The 27879-nt window shown below is 40.2% G+C and overlaps 1 protein-coding gene across 4 annotated transcripts in view; it reads left to right on the top strand.

The window, feature by feature from the left end:
• Positions 1-27879, top strand: part of kif21b (kinesin family member 21B) — a 182575-nt gene that overhangs the window by 63407 nt on the left and 91289 nt on the right. For all 4 annotated transcript variants that reach the window (XM_060845457.1, XM_060845455.1, XM_060845456.1 and 1 more), the window contains exons 2-6: positions 9422-9644; positions 10969-11151; positions 12005-12154; positions 14249-14383; positions 20834-21001. In XM_060845457.1, coding sequence (XP_060701440.1) covers positions 9422-9644; positions 10969-11151; positions 12005-12154; positions 14249-14383; positions 20834-21001 — 859 coding nt within the window. The remainder of the gene's footprint in view (positions 1-9421; positions 9645-10968; positions 11152-12004; positions 12155-14248; positions 14384-20833; positions 21002-27879) is intronic.

The raw sequence follows: 27879 nt of genomic DNA, 5'->3' as shown, positions 1-27879 counted from the left end.
TTTGAACTGATTGGCTCTCTCAGCCATTTCAGTGGGCAGTTAACAGTCTTCCACATTGCTATGGGTCTGAAGTCACTTAGGGCAGACCTGATTGGGATGGCAGATTTCCTGCCCTAAATGACATGTGTGAGCCAAATAGGCTTTTACTTCATTTGACAAGAGTTACATGTTCACCATTAGACCAGAGATTTTAATTGCAAATTCTATTGAATTTAAGTTTCACGTGCTATGGTGGGATTCATACTTTTCCCCAGAAAATGAAGAACTATGGGGTCAAGTTCATAGTCTCCTGAAGATCAAGTCACAGGTAGACAGGATAGTGAAAAAGGCATTTTGTATGCTTGCCTTTATTGGTCAGTGTGTTGAGTATAGGAGTTGGGAGGTCATGTTGCAGCTGTACAGGACATTGATTAAGTCACTGTTAGAATTCTGCATTCATTTCTGGTTTCCCTGCTTTGGAAAGATGTTGTTAAACTTGAAAGGGTTCAGAAAAGATTGACAAGGATGTTGCTGAGGTTGGAGGATTTGAGCTGTAGGGAGAGTCTGAATAGACTGGGGTTATTTTCCTGGAGTGATGAAGGCTGAGGGGTGAGCTTACAGAAGTTTATAAAATCATGACAGGCACCGGACCTCCCAGTCACCGCCCATTTTAATTCCTCCTCCCACTCCCTTTCTGACATGACGATCCTTGGCCTCTTCCATTGCCACAATGAATCAAACCCCAAATTGGAGGAACAACATCTCAGCTTCCACCTAGGCAGCCTACAGCGCAAAGCACTCAACATTGAGTTCTCCAATTCCAAATAAACTCCCTTCCCATCACCCAACTCCCTTCCCACCCACTCTCCCTCCTGTACATTCCTCTCAGGCACCAACCGATTCATCCCAGCCATTGACCAACCAGGTCATACCCTCTTTCTGTCTTCACCCATCCCCACCTCACCACCCTGCCCATCCCCCACTTCCTTTGTCTGCAGCTCCCCTCACATCCACCCACAGTCCTGAAGAAGGGGTATACCCGAAACATCGATTTCTCCACCACCTGATGCTGCCTGCCTTGCTGTGTTCTTCCAGCCTCCTTCTTGTCTACCATTGATAAAGTGAATAGCCAGGATCTTTTTCCCAGGGTGGGGAAGTCCAAAACTAGGGGCATAGGTTTAGGGTGAGTGGGGAAAGATTTAAAAAGGACCTGAGGGACAACTTTTTCATGCAAAGGGTGGTGCGTATATGGAATGGGCTACCAGATGAAGTGGTAGAGGCTAGTACAATTACAGCATTTAAAAGGCATCTGGATTGGTATGTGAACAGGAAATGTTTCGAGGGATATAAGCCAAATGCTGGAAAATGGGACTAGATCAGTGTAGGATGTCTGTGAGGCGGAGACAAGTTGGACCGAAGGATCTGTTTCTGTGCTGTATGACTATGACTCCATCTGCTCCTTGTTATATGATCAGATGAATGTCAAGGGTTGATTGTTAGATTTTGTCTTGTTGGAGTTATCATTACCAGGCACTTGGGTGCTGTGAATGTTGTTATGCTGTAAATTGCCACTTATTAACCTAAGCCTGGATGTTGTCCGAGACTCTCTGCATAAAATCTGATTGAAGATTTGTAGCTCGGGTATCCGTTGTTGTGGTTCTGCTCGCCGAGCTGGAAGTTTTTGCTGCAAACGTTTCGTTCCCTGGCTAGGGAACATCATCAGTGCTGTTGGAGCCTCGTGTGAAGCGCTGCTTTGATGTTTCTTCCGGTATTTATATTGGTTTGTTCTTGCCGCTTCCGGGTGTCAGTTTCAGCTGCAGTGATTTGTATGTGGGGTCCAGGTCGATGTGTCTGTTGATGGATGTTCTTGCCGTTTCCGGGTGTCAGTTTCAGCTGTAGTGGTTTGTATATGGGGTCCAAAGCACCATTGAGTAGATTATTCCTTTGCAATCATTGCTCAATAACAGTGGCAATGACACCTTCCATTACTTTGCTGATTTAAGAGTAGCACAGTAATGACCCAGTTTGGATTTGTCCTCCTGCTTCTAGCTTTACAATTTGCCTCATTGTTTGCTAGTGTTGCAGCTATAAAGGAGCAGCTTTGCTCAGGCTATAGTTATTCTGAAGCTTAGGCCTTCACTACAATTGTCAGAGTGTTGTTCAGGTCTAGAACCTTTGCAGTGCCCAGTGCATTGAATCTAGAGTGCTGTGGACCTGAGGAGAAGGCTGAGATGGATCATCCATTCACACTTCTGGCTGAATGTTGCTGCAAAATCTTCAGTCTTGCTTTTAGCATTGATGTATGGAGTTCCCTAATTCGAGAAGGTGGGTTATTAATAGTGCTTCACCTACTCTTAGCTGTTTAATTGTCGGTCACTATTCATGAGTGGATGTGGTAGGACAGCAGAGCTAAGATTCCTTTGTTATGGAATTGCTTAGTCCTGTCTATTCCAAGCTGCTTTCATTGTTTCTCATGTAAGGTCACCCTGTGTTGTAGCTTCACAAGGTTGATACCTCATTTGTATGCTTCTTTCACCAGGATTATCCTCCTGGCTAGATTGCAGCATTCCAGTGGGAATATACTGTGTCATGAAGTTAATGATTGTGGATGAATACAATTCTGCTGTTGCTAATGGCTCACATAACAGCATCACTTAGAATCCCCATTTCGAGTTGATGTGTCTTCCTATTCTGCATGGTGCCATGGAGGGTACATTCAGTGTGAAGACAGGTCTCTGTCTGTACAATTGCAATGTGGCGGTCACTCCTATCAATACTAACATAGACAGATACATCTGCAACAGGAAGTTTGGTGAGGATGAGGTCAAGTACATTCTTCCCTCTTGTTCGTTTCCTCATCACTTGTCACAGATCCAGTCCAGCAGCAATGTCCTTTCAGATTTGGCCAGTTTAATCAGTGGTGGTAACACTGTGTCATTCTTGGTGATTGACATTAGAGGTGTGCCACCTACAGTATATTTTGTATTCCTGCCACTCTCAGTGCTTTTTCCAGGTGGTGTTCAACATGGAACCGGTGTTCTCTCGAATTTTCTTTGCAAGGGCCTCTGAGGCCATGCGCGGCAGTGACTTCTGGAAGGAGTTAATGCAGTGGCCAGCCCACTGCTGATATGCAGAACATTGGAGCAGCCACACGCATGTGCAACTGCCCAGCTTAGAGAAACCATTACATGGACGGATACTGGTTCATCAGCTGTGGTAGGGCAACCAGGGGTCCAGTATTCTGGAGGTTTCCTCTCCTATGTTTCACCCAAAGCCATGAGACTTTGTGGGAACCAGCATCAACATTGATGACTCCCAATGCAACTTCCTCCCAACTTTTTAACACTGCCATATCTTCTGATGGATCTGTCTAGTCACTAGTATAGAGTTGGTGATTATGGTATCTTGGGTATTGTCTGCAAGATATGATTCTGTAGATGACTATGTCAGGAGTTGCCTGATTAGTCTGTGTGACAGCTCTCTCAACTTTGACCTAGATGTTGTTTAGGGTCAACAGCATTTCTGGTGCCTACCTCGGTATCGGTTAGGCTGTCTGGTTTTAGTCTTTCGTTTTGGCTTTGTTGTGGTTTGAAGCAACTAAGTAGTTTGAAGTAGATCGTTTCAGAGACAGTTAAGAATAAATCACATTGCTCTGGGTCGAGAGTCACATGAAGTAAGAAAGGAAGATTTCCTTCCTTTAAGGAAATTTGTGAACCAGATTGGTTTTCGTGACAAATGGCAATCATTATATGGTCATTATTACGTCAACTTCTCATTCCAAATATTTAATGAACTCAAATTTCACCATCTGCGATGGATTTGAACCCAAGTCCCTCGGTCACTATTCCTGGGAATTTGGATTGCTGGTCCATTGATTTTACCATCTTTTGCAAACAAGAGAGGTGAGGCTGAATTTTCTTGGATTAGAATTAACTGAAGAAAATTGAAACTCAATGTTTCAGACAGTAATAGGAACTTAGATTACAAGTCCAAAGGCTCAAATTATTTTGTAAGAATCATTTTCCCTCCTTCCCAATTATATAAATAGACATGAATATTTTCCCAAACAAAATTTTTTGAGTAAAAAACAGACAAGTTTTGAATTGACCCATTTTTCTGAAACACAAGTAAACTTGTATCGAGCTGTTAAATGTTTTTGGTTGAATTTATTGTGTGCGCATTATCCATTTTTTCCGATTGAAGTAATAGCTTTTTATTTCAGAAAGGTTGTATTAGTGGTTAAAAAAAGATTGTGAACAAAAAAATGTGCGTCGTTTCACAAACATTGCCACTGTTTCCTGTATTGAGTTTTATTGCTGTACTACAGCTGCAGTATGCAGTGGTATTAGGAACTTCCTGGCAAGTGAATGATCTACATCCCTTGAGAATAATAGACCACTGAGATGCACTTGCTCTTTGCCGAGTCAGCAGTGCATCAGCATGCAAGTCATTCTTGCTCGTTAGATGTTATACAATTGTAATCATTATAAATCCAAAGGCAATTGATCAGGAAGTTAACCTTGCCAACTCGTTAATGTAGTATTACTGTAGAATGTATTTGATGGTATGCTTTTAAGCGAATGCAATTTTACACAGAAGACTTCATTGATTTTCAATGTTTCAAAAATTTAAGTGGTCTTTGAAGAATACAATTGGCTTAATGTTTTACCTTCATAGATTTTGTAGAAAGTGCACTGTGCATTAAAGTGGGCAATGATTTTTCATTAGGATCTGACAAAGCTTTTAAGAACTAAAAGTGATAACTTATGCTGAGTTGAGACCACATGATTCCCCAGGTGTAGTCCATTAAAGTTAATTGGAAGTTCTTTGAACATTCTTTGAAAAGTTCTTCCCAAAGTAAGTGGCAAATACAAGAAGCTGTCACCCAAAAAAAGCCTACGTAAACTGGTGAGGTCACAGCGAATACACTTTCATTACACAAGCACAAAGCTGAAATATTTGGCATGGACTGGTTGGAGTGAAGGGTCTGTTTCCATGCTGTATGACTGTATGACTTCAACTCGGCAGATACCACCCTTCTTATTGCATCTCAGAGCTCAAATTTAACAATTGACAAAATGTTCATGACAATGACATCCATTATTTAACCCCCATTAAGCTGGAGATATGACATTCACTTGCAAATAATTCATTCTCTGTGGTTTCAGGTTCTCATGGCCTTTAGTTAGTGGAGTGTTTGACAGGTTTCTCCATGTTCTCTCTTCTTCACAGCCACTCTGTCTTCCCAGCTGCAAATGTGTTGCTGGTCAAAGCACAGCAGGTTAGGCAGCATCTCAGGAATAGAGAATTCGACGTTTCGAGCATAAGCCTTTTTACTTTTCACTCTGTCTTCCCCACCCATGCATTCTCCCTCTTTCCACACCAGCATAGTAGCCTCCTCACAGGCCCCATACAAACTTCACGACTTCTTCCAACCCCTGATAATCCACGTGATCTCCTCCTATATCCCCATTGTGGCATCCCTGTCTCTCCCAAAGACTTTTGTTGTCTCAATATCTTCAACCCCCTTCTCAGTGCATCCAGATACGGCAGACAGATGGCTGCCACAGCAAATAGCTCCCTGGCTCTGAGCCACTCCTGGATTGTTGCTCTTGCTGTCACCCTACCTCCCTGAATCTCCTGGACCTGGACATTCATTCCCACAGCTCTCTCAAACCTATCCACAGCCAGCATGGGAGAGAAGCAGCTTCTCACCCATTTCCTTCCATTTCAAATATGGAGGCACTGTTTCTCTGGTCGTGTCCATGGGTACATTTTCCCAGGATTAATGGAAATACAAATGTATTTTGAACATCGGTCCATGAGCCTTCTCAAGTGAACATAATAGATCTTAGGGGATTACTTTAAAGAGAGCGAGAGTTTCATCTCATTGCCCTGGCCAACATTTATCCCTCAGTCACCATCACAAGCACAGAGTATCAATATCACTTGCTGTTTGCGGGGCATTTCCAACTGTACCTCTTTGACAATCCTACAAAAGCACTTTGTTCACTGTAAAAACCTTTTGGATGTCAGCTCATTGTGAAAACTCCAGATGAATGCAAGTTTGTATTTTTTCACACCAGAGTCTGTTGTATGTGGGATGGGGTGATGATGAATGATCTCAAATGAGGATATCAACCATTGCATAACAGAGGGAATGAACATGTTTGCAAAGAAACCTTTTGCGAATAATTTTGAGGTTACCAGATGCACTAATGAGCACTGATATAGCTTCATTGCTGTAGCAGTTGAAAAGTTAGAGTACCTTGTCGAATATTTGAATGGTAGCTACATAGTTGGTCAGAAAAGGATGCAACACTGGGCCATGATCTATTAAAGGGCATGATATTACTATCCACCCCTCGGAAAATATGATGTTGATTTACAGTGGTTTGTTGAACTTATCTTCAGGTCATTCAGAGAGTTTATGGGCTGTGTTCATTTTGTGTCATAATCTAACAGACTCATTTCCTTCCTACATAAATATTGTTATAAGAGGACACAGAAATGAACAGGCATTGGTTATTGGTACTAGCGAAAGAGATCGACAAAGTCTGTAGTGAAGAGGATGTTTGTAAGACAAAGTGTGTGGGGTGGGGAGTAGTGAAGAAAATGGAAATGAGTCAACTCTTTCCAGGAGTTACTTAGCAATACTGAAAGAACTTTGTGAGATTGTACCATAGCATGAAAATGCCAGTTTTACTTTGCTTCATTAAAATCTTGATTTTTTTTTTTAGAAGTGTTTTTGTTTAAGAAACTGAGTCAAAATGGTATTTTCACAGAAGTAAAAATACTTTATTTTCGTTTTTGAACATCACAAAAGAAAACACAGGTACTTAAACATAACAAGAAGTTAAATGACAATTCACAATTTAAAAGGAATTTGCCACTCTGGAGAGCTTTTTTTTTAAAAGAAAATTTAATAATGGAGAACCAAACGAAATAGAAAAATACTGTGGCTCCTGGAGATGTGATATAAAAGCAGTGCTGGAGAAACTCAGGAGTTCTAGCAGCACTTGTGGGGAGGGAGAGAGAGAGTTAATGTCTCTCCTTTGGGAGATACAGAGTTAATGCTCCTTTGAAACATTTCTGAAGAAGTATCATTGAACTTGAAATGTTAACTCTGATGCTGCCAGACCTACTAGTTTCTCTCGCACTTTCTGTTGTGCATTTTATTATTGAAGAACATTTGCTATTTATTATGACTTGAATTATTAAGCTGCCTCTGTGATGGCAGGAAGCTAGAAATTATGAAAGATTAGAAATAATTGGATTCTTACCTCCTGCAAAGAGCATGGGGTTAAATTGTTCCTAGACATTAGTGCAAAAGGAGTAATAATGGATTGACATCCCATTTTACAGCCTTCCTGATTTATACTCTCAATGGAGAGACCAGAAATAGGCTGCTGATTATCTGTCTGTCTTAGGCCTGTTGTATGTTTAGTGCAAAGCCAGTTTTAGTCTTTCTGTATCTCGAGTCTATCTTTAATTGACGTCAAACGTATAGGACTGTCCAAGTGGTTAGTTAGAGATTTGTGTACTGTTCTTGTTTTGCTGAGTACAATATAACCAGAAATAAAAACAAATCTGAAGTTTGTTGTGAACTTTCTGTCAGCATTACCTAAAGGTGGTCTAAGTTATCATGAAAAAATACAAGTTGAACGCTAATAAACAAATACAGAAATTGCTGGAATAACTTAGCACGTTTGGCAATATCTTTGGAGAGAAAGCAGAGTCAGTATTTTGGGCTCAGTGATCCTTTTTCAGTAGTAGATAGGAGGGTGGGATATATCGAAGACAGGAGTAGGGGTTAAAGGAGTGACAGGATAGGTAGAGATGGAGCCCAAGGGGTGAAGAAGACCAGCAAACTTAACATACATACCCTGTATGCAATGTGTAATTTACCATAGCTAATCCACTTAACCTGCACAACTTTAGACTATGGGAGGAAAACGGAGTACCTGGCAGAAGCCCACATGGACAGGGGGAGAAAGGGCAGACTCCACACTGTCGCTTGAGGGTGGAATTGAACCCAGGTCCCTAGTGCTGTGAGGCAGCAGTGCAAACCACTGAGCCACCATCCTCCCTCGCCGAAGGGAGAAGAGAGATTTCTGCTGAACTTGAGAAATAATTACTGAGATAAACCCAGATAAGTGAGTTGATCAGTTATCAGCAGAATTCTTGGCTGTTTCCTTTTGCCACAAAAGTGGAGAATTTGTGGTACTGAACCCACATTCCTAAATATGAGAAAAAGACTGTTTTCAGCAACTTGCCCTGAACCACAAAAATCAATTTTTACTCAAAACGCTGATAAACATGTGTACTGATAACAGCTTATTGAGCCTGTGTAGTAACTTTGGCAGCAGATTTTCATAGGAGTGTTCTGCTCCTGAGCTCTTAGAAGGACATTTTACAGGCAGGCAGGCCTGCACAGCCACCCACAGAGATCTGTGCTGTTTTAGGATGGGACCAGATAGCCTCAGCCTTCAGCTTTTTGAGATAGAGTATTAACAAGGTCATTGGTTGTCCTGATTACTTTTTTCTTAACTTCTCAAGTCATCCTCTTTGTATGTCTTATGGAGTGAAAAACTTTATATGATTAATAGTGGCTTCCAAGCTTTTCCTTTTTCAGTTTTTTTTCCCTCCATGAGTGTGGGTGTTGCTGGCTAAGCCAGCATTTATAGTCCATCGGCAGTATTTATCACTTCTGATTTGAAGAAGAGTTAAATCAGACTCCAACATTAACTCTGTTTCTCTCTCCTTTTTGATAGCTGCTGCCAGATGTGCTGAGTCTTTCTCTTGCATTTTTCATTTTTGCTTCAGATCTCCAGCTTTTATTTGACAACTTCTAATTCTATGTTGGGCAAACAAAACACTGGAGCAATTTAACTTACTGTCACTTCATTGTAATATTTTCTATAATATAATTTCTATTTATGCACCTGTTTGATCATTAACTGAGATACAGAGGTTTTGTTTCACTATTCTGTGTTATCAGATTCCATTATTCTGTTGTTTCCAGGTATAGGAAGTAATTGACTTCTGATAAGGCACCTATTGTAAAGCATTTTCTGTAGCATGAAGGATTGACCCATTAGAGTCAATAATGCATCTTTTGAGGCTCTGAAATGCCTGGTTAAAACTGGGAAAACTGCCCAGCAAGTTTTGTAAATGCTGTGTTGTAATGAGACTTTAATACTGTTCAGTATAACACAACCTCCCTCAGATATGCATTATTGAAGTAAAGATTTGAAGGGGAAGAAAAGTGAACATTCTGTGTCTATGTTGTCTCTGTTTACTTTGAAATGTTTCACCATTTTAAAAATTGGTTTATCATGTTTTATTGTTCGATATTTGCCATTCCAAATGAAAACTTTTTTTGCCAGTGATTTATGTATTTGGAAAGATGCCAGAATTGTTTTGTGCTTTCCTTCCATAGAATACGTCCGCAGTCAGCCAAAGAGAAAATTGAGGGATGTCATATCTGTACATTGGTTACACCTGGAGAGCCACAAGTCATCCTGGGAAAAGACAAGGCTTTCACGTTCGACTTCATGTTTGATATAGATGCCACACAAGATGAGATCTATAAATCTTGTGTGCACAAACTTGTGGAAGGGTGCTTTGAAGGTTATAATGCAACAGTGTTTGCTTATGGACAGGTAAGCGCTAAATTCTGATGTTCCTGCACGGTGTTAACATATTAGTGTAAGAAAATGAGCTGGTGACTTGTGTACTACACTTCACAAGATTTCATATTAACATTAGACAGTAATTCAGTCAAGGGTTCCTATGGCCTCATAAATGTTTAGTTGGGATACTGATGTGCAGAGAATGACAGCATCATATTATCATAATCCTTAACCTATCACTGTTTATATTGTCATGAATAAATTTAATGCCCTTCCTAAGACTTAAGCTTATTGCAAATACACAAGACAAAATAAAAACCAAAGTTAGAGGCCTTTGAAAACAATTCATTTCATCTGTATTATAATAATAATAATAAAGTTATTACAAAAATAAAATGCTGAGGAGTAACGTTTTTATCAGATCTTGAATCTTTGTCCAACAAACATGTACAGTGCTACTGGAATCTGGTGACATTTTTCAAAAGATTAAACGTTTACGATTATGAACCTTAACATGGAAATATAAGCAGTCACATGTAAATGAGAATAAAGTACAGAAAACACTAATACTGAGTGTCGTGGTGCTCTGCATTACTGTTTCATTCTGTCCAGATATATGATCTATGTAATTTATCTTGAGGAGTTTTGTTTTTGTGAATATGAACCAACAGGTTCAGCCTCATGTCTGTTTAAAATCCTGTTTTAAAAATCTTATTAAAGTTTATGTCTCTGATGGCTAAGCATCACTATTCTATGTTAACGCAAAGAACTGCAGCTGCTGAAAATCTGAAACAAAACCCGGAATTGCTCGAGAAACTCAGCAGGTCTGACAGCATCTGTGGAGACAAAGCAAAGTTAACGTTTCTGATCCAGTGAACCTTCTTCAAAACTACTTGTAGCTAGGAAAAGATTGGTTTATATGTTGAACACAGAAGAAGGATGGAAGTAAGCAAATAGGTGGAGACGGAGCCCAGACAGAGTGAAAAACAGGGAGGAATAATGGGTAAGTCTGTAAGAAAGAAAAGTTTATAATGTGGACCATAAGTAGGTGAGACCAGGCTAACTGTGTTGAAAGCAGCCCATGTAATGACAAGGCCAGGGGTGTGGAGATGGGAAAAGGATACAGAGGAAGGTGCTTAGAATAAAAAATTATTAAACTTGATATTGAGTCCTGGCTAGTTACCAATAGTTCTGAAGAAGGATCACTGAACCAGCAACGTAAACTTTGCTTTCTCTCCACAGATGCTTCCAGACCTGCTGAGTTTCTCAAGCATTTTCTGTGTTGTTATCTTTATTGCACGTTGAGTTGTTTTGTGGAATTTCTGTCTTATGTTGCATTTTATCCTTCTTCTAGACTGGCTCTGGGAAGACCTACAGCATGGGTACAGGGTTTGATGTCAATATAACAATGGAAGAGCAAGGAATAATCCCACGTGCAGTCAGGCATCTTTTTGAAGGAATCACAGAGAGAAAGCGAGCTGCTCAAGATCAAGAGAAACAGCCACCTGAGTTCAAAGTGACAGCTCAGTTTCTGGAGGTTTGTCAGCAGATTGCTTGCATTGCACAAGATCATTTCAGGGGCCTCGATGTATCAAATATTCCATAATTCAATAAAGTCGAGAGTGTAGTGCTGGAAAAGCACAGCAGGCCAGGCAGCATCAGAGGAGCAGGAGAATTGACATTTTGGGCATAAATCCCCCATTCCTGATCAAGGGCTTATGCCCGAAGCGTCGATTCTCTTGCTCCTCGAGTGCTGCCTGACCTGCAGCATTTTCCAGCACCACACTCTCAACTCTGATCTCCAGTATCTGCAGTCCTCACTCTCTCCTATAATTCAATACAGGTCAGGTTTAATGAAGATAATGTTCTATTGAAGTCAAACATTTCTGTTTGAATTCATGCTGTTTCTTAAGATTTTGATCAGAATATACATTAATTTTGGGATTAAAAACGATCCAAAGCTAACTGCACTTTTAACCCAAATCCGAGGTTTTTGAGCTTGATTTCATTCATGTGTTTGTGATCACACATGCATATAAAGGTTGACTTGGTGACAGGATACCAGCCTATGTGGAGCTATTTCATTCATAACAGTGAAAGAATAACAATATGTTATAAATAGTGGTGGGTGGTATGGAGGCACAGTCACAGGTGGTAGTTTTCCTATGCATTTGCTGTCTTTGGTCCTTCTAGGTGCTCGAGGTTGTGCATTTAGAAGGTACAGTTCAAGGAGCCTTGCTGAGTTGCTGCAGTGGTTCTTGTATATCATACACACTGCTGCCACTGCAAATCACTGGAGGGAGTGAATCTTTTAAATAGGAGACTTGAATCCTGTACGAGCATCTTATGTTCAGACCTCTGCTTAAAATGTATCATATATCTCTTTGCAGCTGTATAATGAAGAGATACTGGATCTATTTGATAATACACGTGACCTGGATTCACGGCAGAGGAAATCTAACATAAAAATTCATGAAGGTGCCAACGGAACAATTTACACCAGTGGGGTTGTCTCACGTGTTGTTAATTCAGAACAAGAGGTAAATACAGAAACAACTGAGCATATTTTTAATGCATATTGTATTTCTGATGGATTATTTAAAAGATTTTTAGATCAATCATGGCCATGAATAGTTTAAAACAAAATTGCCAGTTCACTATTCTTTGTTCCAGTTTTTGCACTTTATTTTGTCAGCTGCTGTTTAAAATGTTGATGAGATCTATGTGCGCTGGGGAGGAGCATGAATAATAGCAATCATGATAATAGACTCACTGCAGAGGAGGTTGGCAGCAGTGAATGAATTGTGATCAACCATGGATTAATGAAAGATGACTTGCCCTGTCAAGAGTTGAAAGCAGAGCACTTTACAATCACTCAGTCTTCCTCATGACCTAGATTATGTTTTCTTTTTTGACCTCTGCTGCTTTCAGTTTTGCATGATGACCTGCAGATGATAAAACTTGACAGGGCTACTTTAAAGCTATAATTAACCGTGTTTTATGTGTAGCTTGGATAAGTAGATACAATGTTACATTTTTCAAGTGATGTCTCTTGAGACATAGCATATACATCAATGAATTAAAGCTTTATTTTTTAAGTCATAAAATATAATTTGAGTTAGATTTTTAGCAATACAGATTATATGTTCACATGTGGGAAATAGTGCTCAAGTAATATTTTTAATAAAATTTACTTCGAACATTTTTTTAGATGGAGAAAAGTAGATGTTGTTAAAAATCACACAACACCGGGTTATAGTCCAGTAGGTTTATTGGGAAGCACGAGCGTTCGAAGTGCTCCTGGAAGAAGCAGCACTTCAAAAGCTAGTGCTTCCAAATAAATCTATTCGACGATAACCTGGTGTTGTGTGACTTTTAACTTTGTCCACCCCAATCCAACACTGGCTCCTCCAAGTCAAAAGTAGTTGTGTCTACCTTAACAAGATAACTTATAATAAGTTTGATGGCACTTTTTTCCTTCCTGCCAGTAGACATGAAATTTTGCTGGGTTTTACCTCAAATGAAGTTAAATCCCTTTAAATAGCTTATTCAAGCAACCAATACAGCATGAGAATCAAACCTAAGCTCTTCAGTGGCACCTGACACTGCCTCTACCTAGTTTGCTATTGGTGTAACTTCTAATTTGAATTTGAGTGATTTGTGATTTAATCTCCAAGACCAGTGGCTAGCACTGCTGCCTCACAGCGCCTGAGACCCGGGTTCAATTCCCCACTCAGGCGACTGACTGTGTGGAGTTTGCACATTCTCCCCGTGTCTGCGTGGGTTTCCTCCGGGTGCTCCGGTTTCCTACCACAGTCCAAAGATGTGCAGGTCAGGTGAATTGGCCATGCTAAATTACCCGTAGTGTTAGGTAGGGGTAAATGTAGGGGTATGGGTGGGTTTCGCTTCGGCGGGTCAGTGTGGACTTGTTGGGCCGAAGGGCCTGTTTCCACACTGTAAGTCTAATCTAATCTAAAAAAAACAACAACAATGCCACCTAATTTTTTTATAAATCAAATAATTTAGACTTTTGAATTTTAAATTTAGATGTAGAATAGCATTTGTTTTCTGTATCCTTATGCAAATTTATAATTCAATCTGAAAATAAAATTCACTATGATTTAATTGTTTCTCTTGGATTCAATTTTGCTGGCATTTTTTGACTTAATGGAATGAATTACCCCATTGGTGAATTATTTGAAAATCTTTTAAGCCTGCCTTTCTTTTGAGTATGATACAACTTGGATAATTATTTTGAAGTTAAAAATCTCTGAGGGACATAACTCCAGTGAATTTAAATACATTTAAGAAAGCACAAAAGGTATTGAGAATATGAATGACATTTTTCTTAATATCCATTTTTTTCTTGTTGGCCAGTTGCAGAAAGATCATTAAGCTGTTAATTGTCAATCATCTTAAACTTGCCATTTCTTTTACAATAATTAACTTCTAAGTTTTCTGTTTCTGTGTACAATAGCAAGGTCCTGCATTGCCATGAATGCAATATTTCTTATTAACTGCTTGGTTTCTGACAGCCATAGTTGGGAATTACGTGTTGATTAGTTTTGTCACCTTAATCAAGTCAGCAGGAAGCTGGTGAAAGACTGATTAGTCCTCTTGACTTTTGTTTCCAGATGATACAATGCTTGAAGCTGGGTGCTCTCGCTCGCAGCACTGCAAGTACACAGATGAATGCAGAGAGTTCCCGTTCCCATGCTATATTTACAATCCACATCTGCCAAATGAGGGTCTGCTCCAGACCAGATATGGTAATGTCGAATTGTAGTTCAGGCTGAAATATAGTGTTATTTTATCGTTCGGTGAAACCTGAAGCTAATGAATATTAAGGTATCTCCTTCAATGTCGGTATTGTTAGGTATAAAATGTCTGAAGTTTCAGGATTTGAATTTATTGTAGACATTCCTGGTTTTTAAAATCTATTATCAAATGAAAGGAGCCAATATGCACGTGGAATAAATCCTTATATTTAAAACTCTTTCAAGGAATTTGATTGACCAATTTTATTGCAGAACCCACTGGCTCTGATTGTCATCTGGTGTTCTTAAAAAGGAAGAACAATGCACAGTGATCTCTTTCTTTCCAAACAGCAAAACATAGTGTGTTTTCCATTCATTACGAGAATAAAGTCTTTGTTTTTTGTGAATCCCATTCATTTGAAATCTAGTGTCTCCAGCGCTTTTTTGTGTTAACTGCACGAGAGACCCAAATAGGATCTTAGTAAATATGTACTCTCTCTCATGAGCTGGAGATCATTAAATACTCTTAACTGATACAAAACCATATGTGCACATTATCTTGTATTGTACACTTCACAGAAACTAAATTAAACAAATGTTTTTCAGTATTGCTGTATTTCTCAATACTTCATTGTTCTAAAGATGGTGACTCACAGAGGACTTTTGCTTGGGACAGGTAATATTTTGGTGCCTCACACACATGACTGTTTCTCATGTGTAATTCTAAACCGTCTGTGTTAGAAGTTATGGGCAAAATTTTTCCCTCCCTGGTGTGGCATGAGTAGTGACTTGAAGGTGGTTACATGTAGTGGGAATGAGAGTCAGACATTTTCAATGTGAAGAAAAATGTTCCTAACTTCCCCTCAAGCTTTAAATAGCAACTTCATAGTACCATCATTTAGAGGCAACTAAGTTATTTCCATGCATTTGCATCTTGTTAAAGTCTAAGATTGCCTTACTTGTACAGGTTGATCTGCTATAATGCGTATTTTGTCAGCACAAATTGGATAACTTGATTGACAAATTGTGCACGTTGTTTGGATAATGCAAACTTTCAATTAAACAGATGTAGCAATTCTGAATTAGCAATCTATAGAAAATCACAGCATGATTTTTCTGTGGCACAATGTTGCAGAGGAACACAACTGTTGTGCTATAGCATAACACCTTGTAAGACACTTTCCAATTCACCAAGAAATTAGATGAGGTGCAAAATCCTGGTATTTAGACAGATAGGCTACCTGTCCAACTGCTTCCTCAGCAATGTCCGTGCATGCACCTTCCTCAACCCTTCACCCTTGCAAATTCACAACTACCAACCTTGCCACCTCAGCATCACTGCTCCTGGACTGGTTCGGATGCCACTTCAACACTTAACTTTGGAGCTCAAGGACACCTACAGTTTTCATACTTCTGCCTGGTTGCTTTTTCCTTATGGACACACATACACACACACATTTCACATATTTGCCTAGGATTCTTTTAGAAAAGTACAGCCCAGAACAGGCCCTTTGGCCCATGATGTTGTGCTGGAGTTTAATCCTAATGTAACATATAACCTACACACCCCTCAACTCACTGCTATCCATGTGCATGTCCAGCAGTCGCTTAAATGTCCCCAATGACTCTGTTTCCACCACCACAGCTGGCAACACATTCCCTGCATTCACAACTCACTGCGTAAAAAATCTACCTCTGACGTCTCCTTTTATACCTTCCTCCTAAAATCTTCAAACTATGACACCACATATCAGTCAGTCCTGTCCTGCGGAAAAGTCTCTGGCTATTGACTCTATCTATTCCACTCATTATCTTGTATACCTCGATCAGGTCTCCTCTCTTCCTCCTTCTCTCCAGAGAGAAAAGTCCAAGCTTATTCAACCTTTCATCATACAGCAAGCCCTCCAGCCCAGGCAGCATCCTGGTAAACCTTCTTTGCACCCTCTCCAAAGCCTCTATCTTTCCTATAGCAGGGCGACCAGAACTGGACACAATATTCCAAGTGTGGCCTCACCAGGGACTTGTACAGCTGTAGCAAAACCTTGCGGCTCTTAAACTTGATCTCCCTGTTAATTTTCTGCTGAGATGGACACATGTTTTGCCTGGTATTTAGTTTGTTTTCTTCATGCTCGTTCACTTTGCTGCTTACTTTGGGATTGCTAGCCTCAGTGTGGATTGTATCATTTTCTTAGTGTACAGGTCTTTAGTGCTCAGTTACAGGCTGCCATTATCTGTGGCCTGGATGCTGTTTAGCAAAGAAGGAGAGTTACTCAGCTTGTGCCATAGGGGAGCATTGATTGACCAAATGGGTGCATGTGTTGCTGTGCAACGTGGCTGTGTCAATGTAATACCTGCAGCACATGCCAGCATTTTTTTACAGCTAATGGTCTACAGGTACTTTAAGCAAATGGCTAGAAAGAAAAGTCAGAGGGAGATCAGCCCTTTAGTAGGATGAAGGGGGATCTGCAGTCAGTCCAGGAGTACTGCCACATTCAGTCAAGAGGCTCATCCGGTTCCAGTGCTGGGGGTTTGGCTATGGTCAGTTTCCAGAGATTCATATTTTTGCAGTCTGGAGATTGAACCATGGATAGCGCAAACAGTCTGAGGATTACAGATAGGTCAGTTGGAATGTGAGAGATATTGGTCTGAGACCTGCAGTGAAACAAAGTTGTGGTTGGAATGTGGTAGAAATAAATGGAAGAACGGTTAGTGTTGATGCAAGACCAGGAGAATTAGGAATATGTCCCCAGTGAATGAATTAGGGGCACAGATATGGCAAAATGTTTGAGAGAATGAGGTGGATGAAGGGTTGAGCGGTCATGATGATGGATGCAACAATGAGAATTGCAGTCCAAGACCTTTGGTGAGATGCATGTGCATTGGCAGAGTAGGATGAGTGTGATGGCACTTAACCTTGAGAAACACAGTAGATCCTTGATCCTCTTCTTATAGTGCTGGGATTCCTGTACACCCAAGGCATAGTACTGTCCCAGGCTGGCATTGTCTGGTGGTGTAGCCTACTGTGGTAGCTAGAGGAAGGACAGCCCTGCTCTCGACCAGCCCATCCACCAACACGTCCACATGCAGAGCAGGGAGTGAGTTTTCCTTTCCACTTCACCATGCTTTGAACGTGGAAGATCAAGTACCACAGTGTGAGGGTTGGTTCCTGGATCACAGCATTTGAAGTGGTGTGTAGCAGGGCCTTAAAAATGGCAGCAGAGATGTGAAAGCAAACTTTCCCAGCAGTGGTGAGCATTTCAGCCTCTCCCTCCATATAGCTCCCTTAGACAGATGCTCAGCAGCCCAGTTTCATCATTAGTAAGGTAAAGATGGAAGATTATGTGAGAAAAATCAATGAGTTACATTGGATCAGCTGCCATGCAACTCATTCAACTAAAGAGGGCTCAATTTGGATTAGATTACTTACAGTGTGGAAACAGGCCCTTTGGCCCAACAAGTCCACACCGACCCACTGAAGCGCAACCCACACATACATTTACCCCTTCACCTAACACTACGGACAATTTAGCATGGCCAATTCACCTGACCTGCACGTCTTTGGACTGTGGGAGGAAACCGGAGCACCGGGAGGAAACCGACGCAGACACGGGGAGAATATGCAAACTCCACACAGTTGGTCGCCCGAGGCGAGAATTGAACCCAGGTCTCTGGCACTGTGAGGCACCAGTGCTAACCGCTGTGCCACTGTACCGCCCACTTGACAAAACATTTTAACACTGCAAAAAAATTAGAAAATTCTGCCCTATGTGACATTGTGAGCAATATAGTCCAATTTCATCCAGGGTTCAAAAGCTGAGATCTGGTAACAGAGTCATAATCATACTACGTAGACACAGGCCCTTCGGTGCACCATGTCTATTCTGACCAATAGACACCAAGGTACACTAATCCCATTTACATGCACTTAGTTCATAGCCTACTGTGCCCTGGCATTTTTAAGTGTTCATTCAGATGCTTCTTAAACATTGCGAGAGTACCTGTTTCCTCTACCCCATCAGGAAGCAAATTCCATATTTCTGCACACCCTGGGTGAAACCATTTTTCTCCAGATCCCCTCTGAAACACTTATTCCTCATCATAAATGTATGTCCTCTGGTCTTCGATGTCTGTCATAACATGAAGATTCTCATGAACGTTCCTCTCTATGACTCTCATGATTTTGTACACCACAACTGGATCCTCCTGCAGCTGCCTCTGCTCCAGGGAAACCAAACCCTGTCTGTCCAGTGTGTCTTTTTAACTGAGATTTTCCATCCCAGGCAATAGCCTGGTGAATCTCCCCAGCATCCTCTCCAGTGCAATCAGATCCTTTTGATAGTGTGGCAAACAGAACTGCACACAGTATTTCATCTGTGGCCTAACCAAAGGTTTATAAAGTTTTGGCAAAAGACCTCCCTGCTCTTCTGTTCTATGACCCAGTCAATGAAGGCAAGCATTTTCACCACCCTATCGACCTTGACTTCTACCTCAGGGATTTATGGACTCATACAGTTCAATCCCTTAGGTCCAGAGGAAGTATTTAGGAACAATCATTCATTGTGTATATCCTTGTTGTTTATTAGATTAGATTACTTACAGTGTGGAAACAGGCCCTTCAGCCCAACAAGTTTACACCAACCCGCCGAAGCGCACCCACCCAGACCCATTCCCCTACATTTACCCCTGAACCTAACACTACGGGCAATTTAGCATGGCCAATTCACCTAACCTGCACATTTTTGGACCATGGGAGGAAACCGGAGCACCCAGAGGAAACCCACGCAGACACAGGGAGAACGTGCAAACTCCACACAGTCAGTCGCCTGAGGCGGGTTTACTCTGGCATCAGCCCTCCACCAGACTGCCACTATATAGTTCGTCTTTGCTGTAGCTAGTTCTAACCTCCCCACTGCTTCCTTGGCTGTGAGCAACTAATTCATTACAGATCTTGGATCACAGAGTAACATATGGTTGTACTGTGGACTTGGCACCAAATTAGAACATTACATTCGGTCTTTACCCAGTATCAGGACTCTCTGTTGCATTTTTGATTCTCTTTATTTAATTACCCAAATGCTAATGTTTAGGTCTCCTCCTATTTAAGAGCGGTGTTTAAGAATTCTTGTCTTTTCACATTTAAATAAATTGATTCTTGATAAAAGTGATCATAAAACCGTGGATTTGTCATAAAAACCCCAACTGGCTCGTTCATATCATTTTGAGAAGAAAGCCAGTTCTCATTGCGTGTGGCCCTAATTGGTCTCCAGTAACACAATAATATGGTTGAAATAGCTCAGCAAGCTAGACTGTTGTATCAAAGTACTGCAAGGCTCATAAAGAATTGCCACAATTTCATGAAGAGGACCTACCATCACCTTGCAATAAAATAAGGAATAGGTAGGTCACAGCCCTCACCATATTCCCAATTGACATGTTACTGCTTCATTTCACTTTACTGACAACCCTGGTCTTGTTCCTGTTGTTAATAAATACACTTGTATATCTTTAGGATGAAAGTCTCGAAAGTTGGATGGGAACTGAGCTGATGCTGGGCTGAATTTATTCGAGGAGATGGTTTATTTGGTTGGGAAAACTGATGAGATAAATTTTCTAGAGCTAGGAGAGAATTGTTGGGAGAAGATAATGTGTTTGTAACTGGTTAGAAGGGTGTCAGTTTAGCTCAGTTGGCTGGTTTGGTGGCGGAATGATGCCAACATTGTGGGTTCATTTCCTGCACTGCCTGAGATTACTATGAAGGACTCTCCCCTTGTCTGAGGCATACTGACCCTCTGTTAAACCACCATAAATTGTCTCTCTCATGAGAGAACAGACCTATGGTCTGCTAAGATTGTGGTTACCTTACATTTATACCAGTTTTGCTGTTGTCCCAAAATTGAATAAACAACCTAGGAACTATGGTAAAACGTTGTAGTTAGAATGGCATTAATAATATGCAGGTCAGTTGCACATCTTCAATGATCATCTTGACTTGGCCTCTGCCTCTGTCAAATGTAACGAGTCATGAGTTCAATTTAAGGTTTCCAAGGCATGAGAACATAACCTAAATAAAGACTCTTGTTAATACAACCCTTGCTAAGTTTATAATCAGAGTGTTGTCCTTCAGATTTTAGACCAAGAGTCCAACTGACTCACTGTAAGAGATGTCATGTCATATTCAAATAATATTAGGCATGTTCTCATCATCACCTGATTAACATTCGTACGTGAATTGAATGAATAAAACAGATTAACAGACCTTACCTCACTTGGCATTTTTGGGCAAGTGGACTGATGTGTTTGCCTACAAACACAAGGCATAGTTCAAAGGAATTCACAAAGAGCTTTGTGATATGTAAACCTATAAATGTAAACGAAAAGTGCAATTTCTGGAAATGAAAGTCATTCTTTTTTGGTAAAATCAACTTAAATCACTACTTGTATCATTGTGCCTGCATACTTTAGGTAAATGGTGAGGACAACGGAGTAGCACATGAATCACAACCAGTGAATGAGTATGAAACACTCACAGCCAAATTCCATTTTGTCGACCTTGCTGGTTCAGAAAGGCTAAAACGCACTGGAGCAACAGGAGAGCGGGCCAAAGAAGGCATTTCTATCAACTGTGGTCTGGTAAGTAGGGAAACAAAACTGATTAATTTTCACATTTTCCCAGTTTGTGCAGTGGTTTTGATATATCTGTGAACAGCACGGTTATGTTTCATATTAGTGAAATAAAGAATTCACTTTGACACATCCATAATGATGGCCCTGATGTGTTTTGTGATTCATGCTGGTAGAAATCTCACAATAAGTCTTGACAAAATGTTTATAACCCAAAACCATAGGAGCTGTGCAGCATTCAGTTGTAAATCCATGACCTAATATCTAATAAACCCCTACTATATTTCCTCAGAGTTAAGGTGCTGGACTGCCTTGTACAAGTCAGACTTCCCACCTCCAGAGCACTGGAACTCATAAAAGGCACGTGCTTGCATTTAAACAAAAACAAAAGAACTGCTGATGCAGGAATTTCTGTTTCCTTTACATATTTGTAGCTGTTGCTGCTTATTGAAAATATCAAGAAATATATGTCAAAAACTCAGTATACAGGCTTACACTGACAGCATTTGCAAGTTTACTATCTCTGACAGGTAAGTGAAATATGTGTGGGCTGGAGCTGACCCAGATTTTAGGAAGGTATAATAACCGCTACTTTGTTTTCAAGTATGCGTTTCATTAATAACCAGCTTCAGGAAAAGTAAAACAGAAGGTTAGATTTTTGATGCATTTTCATGGATGTCAAGAGCACACAAAACAGAATACCCGTCATTATTATTTTGCTGTGTACAAATTGCTATATTGCTATATATTACAGCAGTGATTTCATTAAAAATACTGCATTGGTTGTCAAGTGCTTTGGGATGCCCTGTGATTATAAAAGACACAATATAAATGTGTTTGTTTTATTTCTGTGTTACTCTACTTCTTCTAAACACTTAATTTCAAATTATTTCATTTGATCATTTATATAAACCAACTAATAGCATGAACTGTTTTTGAATCAGTGCTTTTGTCTTCCTGAAGACTTAATTGTGTTGCTTACCAGAGACCTGCTCACCTGTGGAGAGGGAAGTCTGTTTGAAATGGCAGTGAATAGGGACACATGCAATTAGAAACAAGGCAGAATTGTAATTTTTCACAGTATGCCTGAAATTGTTTGACATATCAATGATAAATCCTATTTACTCTTTAAAGAGGTTGATATCGCACTAATTAGAATGGGACTGAAATTGTATAAAATTAATGGAGAGTTTCATTGGCCGCCTTCCAGATCAATTTTGGAGCTATTTATGACTACTTTTATACGTTTGTAGTAGTCATTCAGAATCAGGAAGACTGGTATCCAAGTACTAGCGTCTGGTTTATATTTTGCTAAGGCTCATTTACTTAGACCTGCCACAAATTCATACAACCACAAAAATGGATAATGTCATTTTATTTATGTTCTACTTGTAGCAGCCAATGTTTCAGTGCATAAAACTTTGCCTTCCCTAATTACAAGGTGCCTATAACATACCTGAGTTGCCTGGACAATCTAAAGGTAGTTGACAAGTGTGGAGGGCACTGGGAGAATGCAGTGAGAGACTCACCCAGTACTAACTGGAGGGTCTGAGCAACATCTCAGTATCAAAGAGCCCAAAGTGATTCACAAAGAATATGCAGCATTGAAATAAGCCATTCTTTCAAACAGCTGTGGAGCTGTTTATGCTCTACTCGAACTTCCTCCGATCTTTTGTCACCTAACTCCATTAGCACAATTCTATTCCATTTCCCGTCATATGTTCACACGTAGCACGGTGGCTCATTGGTTAGCACTGCTGCCTCACAACGACAGGGATGTGGGTTCGATTCCATCATTGGGTGACTGTGTGGAGTTTGCACATTCTCCCTGTGTCTGCGTGGGATCCTCTGGGTGCTCTGATTTCCTTCCATAATCCAAAGATGTGATGGTTAGGTGAATTGCCCATAGTGCTCAGGGATGTGTAGGTTAGATGCATTAGTCAGGGGTAAACATAGGGGAATGGGTCTGGGTGGGTGACTCTTTGCATGGTTGGTGTGGACATGTTGGGCCAAAGGGCCTACTTCCACATTGTCAGGATTCTCTTAAATGCAAGTTACAATTCATTTCAAACCATTCCTTGTATCAAAGTGTTCTGCATTCTCTCTTAATTCCCTTTTTGAGTTCTTGGTGGCTGTCTCTGCATTGACTTTATCAGAACCTTTCATAATTTTAAACACCTCGATGACTTCATCTGTCAGTCATCTTTTAAAGCATAAGCCTGTTCCTGGTTTATGCATGTAAAATCCCATTTCTAGCTCAATTCTCATAAATTTGTTTTGGACTTCAATTCCCAGTCCTGATACTATAATGGTGCAGAATGTATTGTTACATGTAATTATGTTGCCATAAGCTGGCATCAGTTTAATTATGTGAATTAATTAATTAAATAAATAAATCATAAAAAGTGAGGACAAATTTCATTTTTTTTTGTTCCATCCATGGCTTTGTGATTTACTAAGTAGCTGCAATCCACAGCCACCAACCTGTTTCCTGAGGACACAATGCCAAAGAGGAAAAATGCTGAAACAGCCTCTACTGCCGCTGACCGGACCCAGAACCTTGCCTCTGCCAAAGCCGCCTCATCACCATTGAGACTCCAGCCGTCTCCATAGCAAGGACACACAAGAAGATAAGAAATAGGAGCAGGAGGATTAGGTCATCTGGCCCATCGAACCTGCTCTACCCTTCAATAAGATCATGGCTGATCTTATTGTGCACTCAGCTTCACTTACCTGCTCGCTCACTATAACCCTTAATTCCTTTACTGTTTCCAGAATCAACTCATCTTTGCCTTAAAACACTCAACAAAATAGCCTCAACTGCTTTGTTGGGCATGGAATTGCACGATTCACAGCCCTTTGGGAGAAGAAGTTCCTCCTCAACTCAGTCCTAAATCTGCTGTTCTTATTTTGAGGCTGTGTCCTCTAGTTCTAGTTTTACCCACCAGTAGAAACAACTTTCCTGCTTCCTTTTTTTGTATTCCCTTCATAATTTTATTTGTTTCTATAAGATTCCCCCCTCATTCTTCTAAATTCCAAAGAGTGTCATCCCTGTCTACTCAATTTCTCCTCATAAACCAACTATCTCAATTCCGGAATTAATCTAGTGAACCTCCTGTGCACCCCCTCCAATGCCAGGACATCCTTTCTCAAGTAAGGAGACCAAAACTGTATAGAGACTGTCCCAAATCTCGGGGACCAGGGCCTATTCCAACGTCCAGGACCTGATTGGCCATCCAAATTAACAGAGGTTGTTCACTCCGCCGCCGTTGTAGATGCTGTCGAAACATCACAGGCGAAGAGTGGACCCTAATACATCGACACTGGAACAGCTGCTCGAGCCGCGATCACCATGGCGACGTGGAATGGACCAGACCCGCCATTCAACAGCTCCTGCAAACCCTCTCCACCATCACAACAGCAGAAAAAGAGAAAGATGAGTGTGATTCAAAAGTTAGATGAAGAAAATAAAATTTTGAAAAAAGGATACAGTTGGCTATGCAAGAGGGAACGAACAAACGTGGGGGCCCAAAAAATTCCTACTCTGACCCCTCCGCCATCTTAAAAGGTTCTTCTGTAGCAATTTCTGAGTCATCTCTACTATATCTGGATCCTTGAAATATGTTTATGGTCTCCAGTTTATCTGGTTTAATACAGACACTATGGATTAACATAAACAATGTAACTTTACTTTTATTAACTATTTTATCCATCATTTCACAATCCTGTAATGCAATTCTCATTATTCTCTTGCTATGTACATCCTCCTGTAGTTTAGTCAGTCTTATGCTGTCCTATCCTGTTTTGTTTTAATGGTTAGACTACTCTCATTTCTTGTAGGTTACTCCCCATATCTTATCAGAACGGATATTTTCAGAAAGGCTTTCATATATGAAGAATAAAATTTCCTGGGTAACTTTTCAATATGTTCACATTTTTGGAAAATGCTGCAAGCCTTGACCACCTTGCGGCCCAGGAAGTATTGTGTGCCATGTGCTGTGAACAGGTTTACTTAGCATGCTGGAGAACCTCTAAGTATTTGTGCACAGCCAAAAGCAGCCACTTAGCAGCATTGTATTCTGGTAATGGATCTAAACTGCATCTTGAAACTGTGATCACTTGCACATTATATCATGGATAGCCAACAATGCATTAACCTACAGGTCCATTATTAATTGGATTATTTGGATAGGTGCAAGATGATTGGATGAATAAAATGGCTTTTGTGGAATGATGTTCTGTTTACCCAGCATCCAAAGTCATCGTGAAACTACTCTGCCTCTGGGATTGAATGCTTCCACAGCTCTGAACTGGAGACAGAACAGTTTCTTCAACACTAATACTGTAGAAGGAACCCTGCATTCTATCAATTACACTAGACTCCAATATATATTTTACTGGATTTAACCCAGTGATTCTACCCTCGCTATCAAAGATTTGGCGCTCTGGGGAATAGTGATCACGGGTGTTGAAAGCAGTCATGAGGGGTGAGCGGGAGATTAGGAGCTGAGAAAAGGACAAATTGGGTCAGATGTAGGAGGAACCAGAGCTGAAGATTTTGAGAAGGATCCGGAGGAGAGGTGCAGCCTGGGAATTGGTGAACTGGGAGGCTTGAGATATATTGTTTCAGTGAGAGATGGAGAGATTATGCAATGGGGATTCAGATGTTGGGTGGTCAAAATATCATGTGATTAAAGTTTCAAGTACACTGCAGCCAAAAGTGATAATCCCAGACATCTCTCAACCACCATTTTAACTCCTGATGACCTGTTCAACCTCTCCACCATGCTCCTGCACTTCAAACATTAACAATTGCAACAGGATGAACAGAACTCGAGTCTGAAGGGCACTAGTCCCATCACCAGTTTGGTTAGAATCTCTTGAGCACTACAAAAGCCACTTGCAGCCTTTGTCAAATGCCAGAGTGAGAGATCCCCAGATCGGGATATCTATCTCCCAAAAAGAAAGGGGACTGTGATGGTAGGGAAGCCGAATGAGCTAAATGAAGGCTAATACATTTTTATTTTTAAGATTTTAGATTAACTTAGATTCCAAATTTAAAATAGCGTATTTTAAATGTAGAGTGTTTCAACTGACCTAGTCATTTTTATCTGTGCTAAGTTAAATTAAAGAAGTTTAAGGAGATCCATAAAACTGATTATTCTTGTGGATACATGTTAGCTGATGGTGCTTTACTTTATAATATACAGAATAGAACATTTGTCTCTATTTTTGAAGATTTTGACCTATTTATTTTATTAACTGAAGGTGATTTTGTATTGGAGGAATTAAAAATAATGAAAGCAGATAAGTATATTGCCAAAGTAGATGCAAATCGTTATAGTTTACATAAGAGGACTAACTATCAAATGTCTTTTGTTGGCTGAACATAGGAAGGCTTTTGTTTCCAACCAACTGTTATAGGGGTCAGCGAATAAACCCTCGAGAGAGTGAACAACATTAATAAATGACAACAGATCGTTATAATCGCAGCTGATGGTAATATTGGAAAGGTTAGATCTCAGAGTGATATCTGACTTGATAGGCATTAAGTGTTCTTTGTTAGTTTTGTTTTCTGTGGAGGTCAGTAAATGAACACATTTAAAAGAGCCTGCCAATATACTTCTAACAAAAGAACGTAACAGTTTATTTCAAAAATGAAAGACACAAACCATATTATGCTTACAAGAACTATTGAGAACAGATTTACTACAAGTATCACAAAGAAATAAACCTGGTTACCCCACAACAACCTTACAGACTGTCAAACCTCAGTGAAGTGTGTGCCTCTGCTGTCAAACCAAAATGACATGTTTGTGCTTCACTCGAAAACTCCTTGTTCAGCTGGCATGACTATAATTGGTTTCTCTTTGGCAAATTGATGCATCCACTCAATGCTATTTTCTTTAGTTAGTGTCTTTTACTAAGAGCCTTATATAAACTACTAACTCTGCTCACATATTCCAAGTTTAGATTATTGTTTATTAGATGGAACATAGGTTTAAATTGTTATAACATTTGGGAGAGAATTTTGGGAGAGCTCCAACCAATAACCATTTTCAATAACTTAATACTAATTGTATTGTTTTACAAATGTAATATACTATATATGTGTATCTACAAAACCTGAATATTTCAAAGTATACTCAGTGCAGACTGCTGCATTTTCCAATAAAGTAACATCTTACAAAGTTATTCCCTGACTGTGAAATATTCTGTGGTATCCCAAGGACATGAAAACTATTATATGGAAATGCAGGTTATTTTAATTTACTGTGAAAATTAAGTGATGGTGTAAGATGGTAATTTCAGTTTCAGATTACAACTGTACTCTCATTTAGAGTATTCATGTGTTAACATGTGGCTTTAATAGTATGGTGCGTTGACAACTAAATGGAATGTGTTCTTTGAATGGACTGAGTCATAACTGTAATGACGTCTGCCAGGTAGATCTCATAGAATATGAGATCCCTGACTGGGGCTGTTAACCTGGTTCATTCAGGGAACGCTGGCTGACAGATAAAAACAGGAGTGTCATAGGTTCAGTTTACTCTAAGAGCTGGCTCTGAGGAAGCAAGATCAGTGTCAGGTACTATGCACATGTAAATAAAGGGTGACTTGGTGATGGGATACTCATGGAGTCATTTCAGACTGCTCCTTCATTTAGGAGGGGAGAGGGAAACTTATATTGAATATTATTCTGCACTGTGAACTCTGTCTTTGACTAGACCAATGGTGACTTAAAGATTGGATCGATTGAAAGATGATGGGTAGTAGTAAAGATTTAAAGTGAGGGTAAAATTCTATAAGATTAACAAATTTCCTGTTATACCTGAAACATGAGTGTCATTTGATTTTAGTCAGAAACATTTTCTACAATACACCAG

The sequence above is a fragment of the Hemiscyllium ocellatum genome, chromosome 26, assembly GCF_020745735.1.
Source record: "Hemiscyllium ocellatum isolate sHemOce1 chromosome 26, sHemOce1.pat.X.cur, whole genome shotgun sequence".
Taxonomy (NCBI): domain Eukaryota; kingdom Metazoa; phylum Chordata; class Chondrichthyes; order Orectolobiformes; family Hemiscylliidae; genus Hemiscyllium; species Hemiscyllium ocellatum.
The sequence above is the reverse complement of the archived record's forward strand: the minus strand, read 5'-3'. Positions and strand labels throughout refer to the sequence as shown.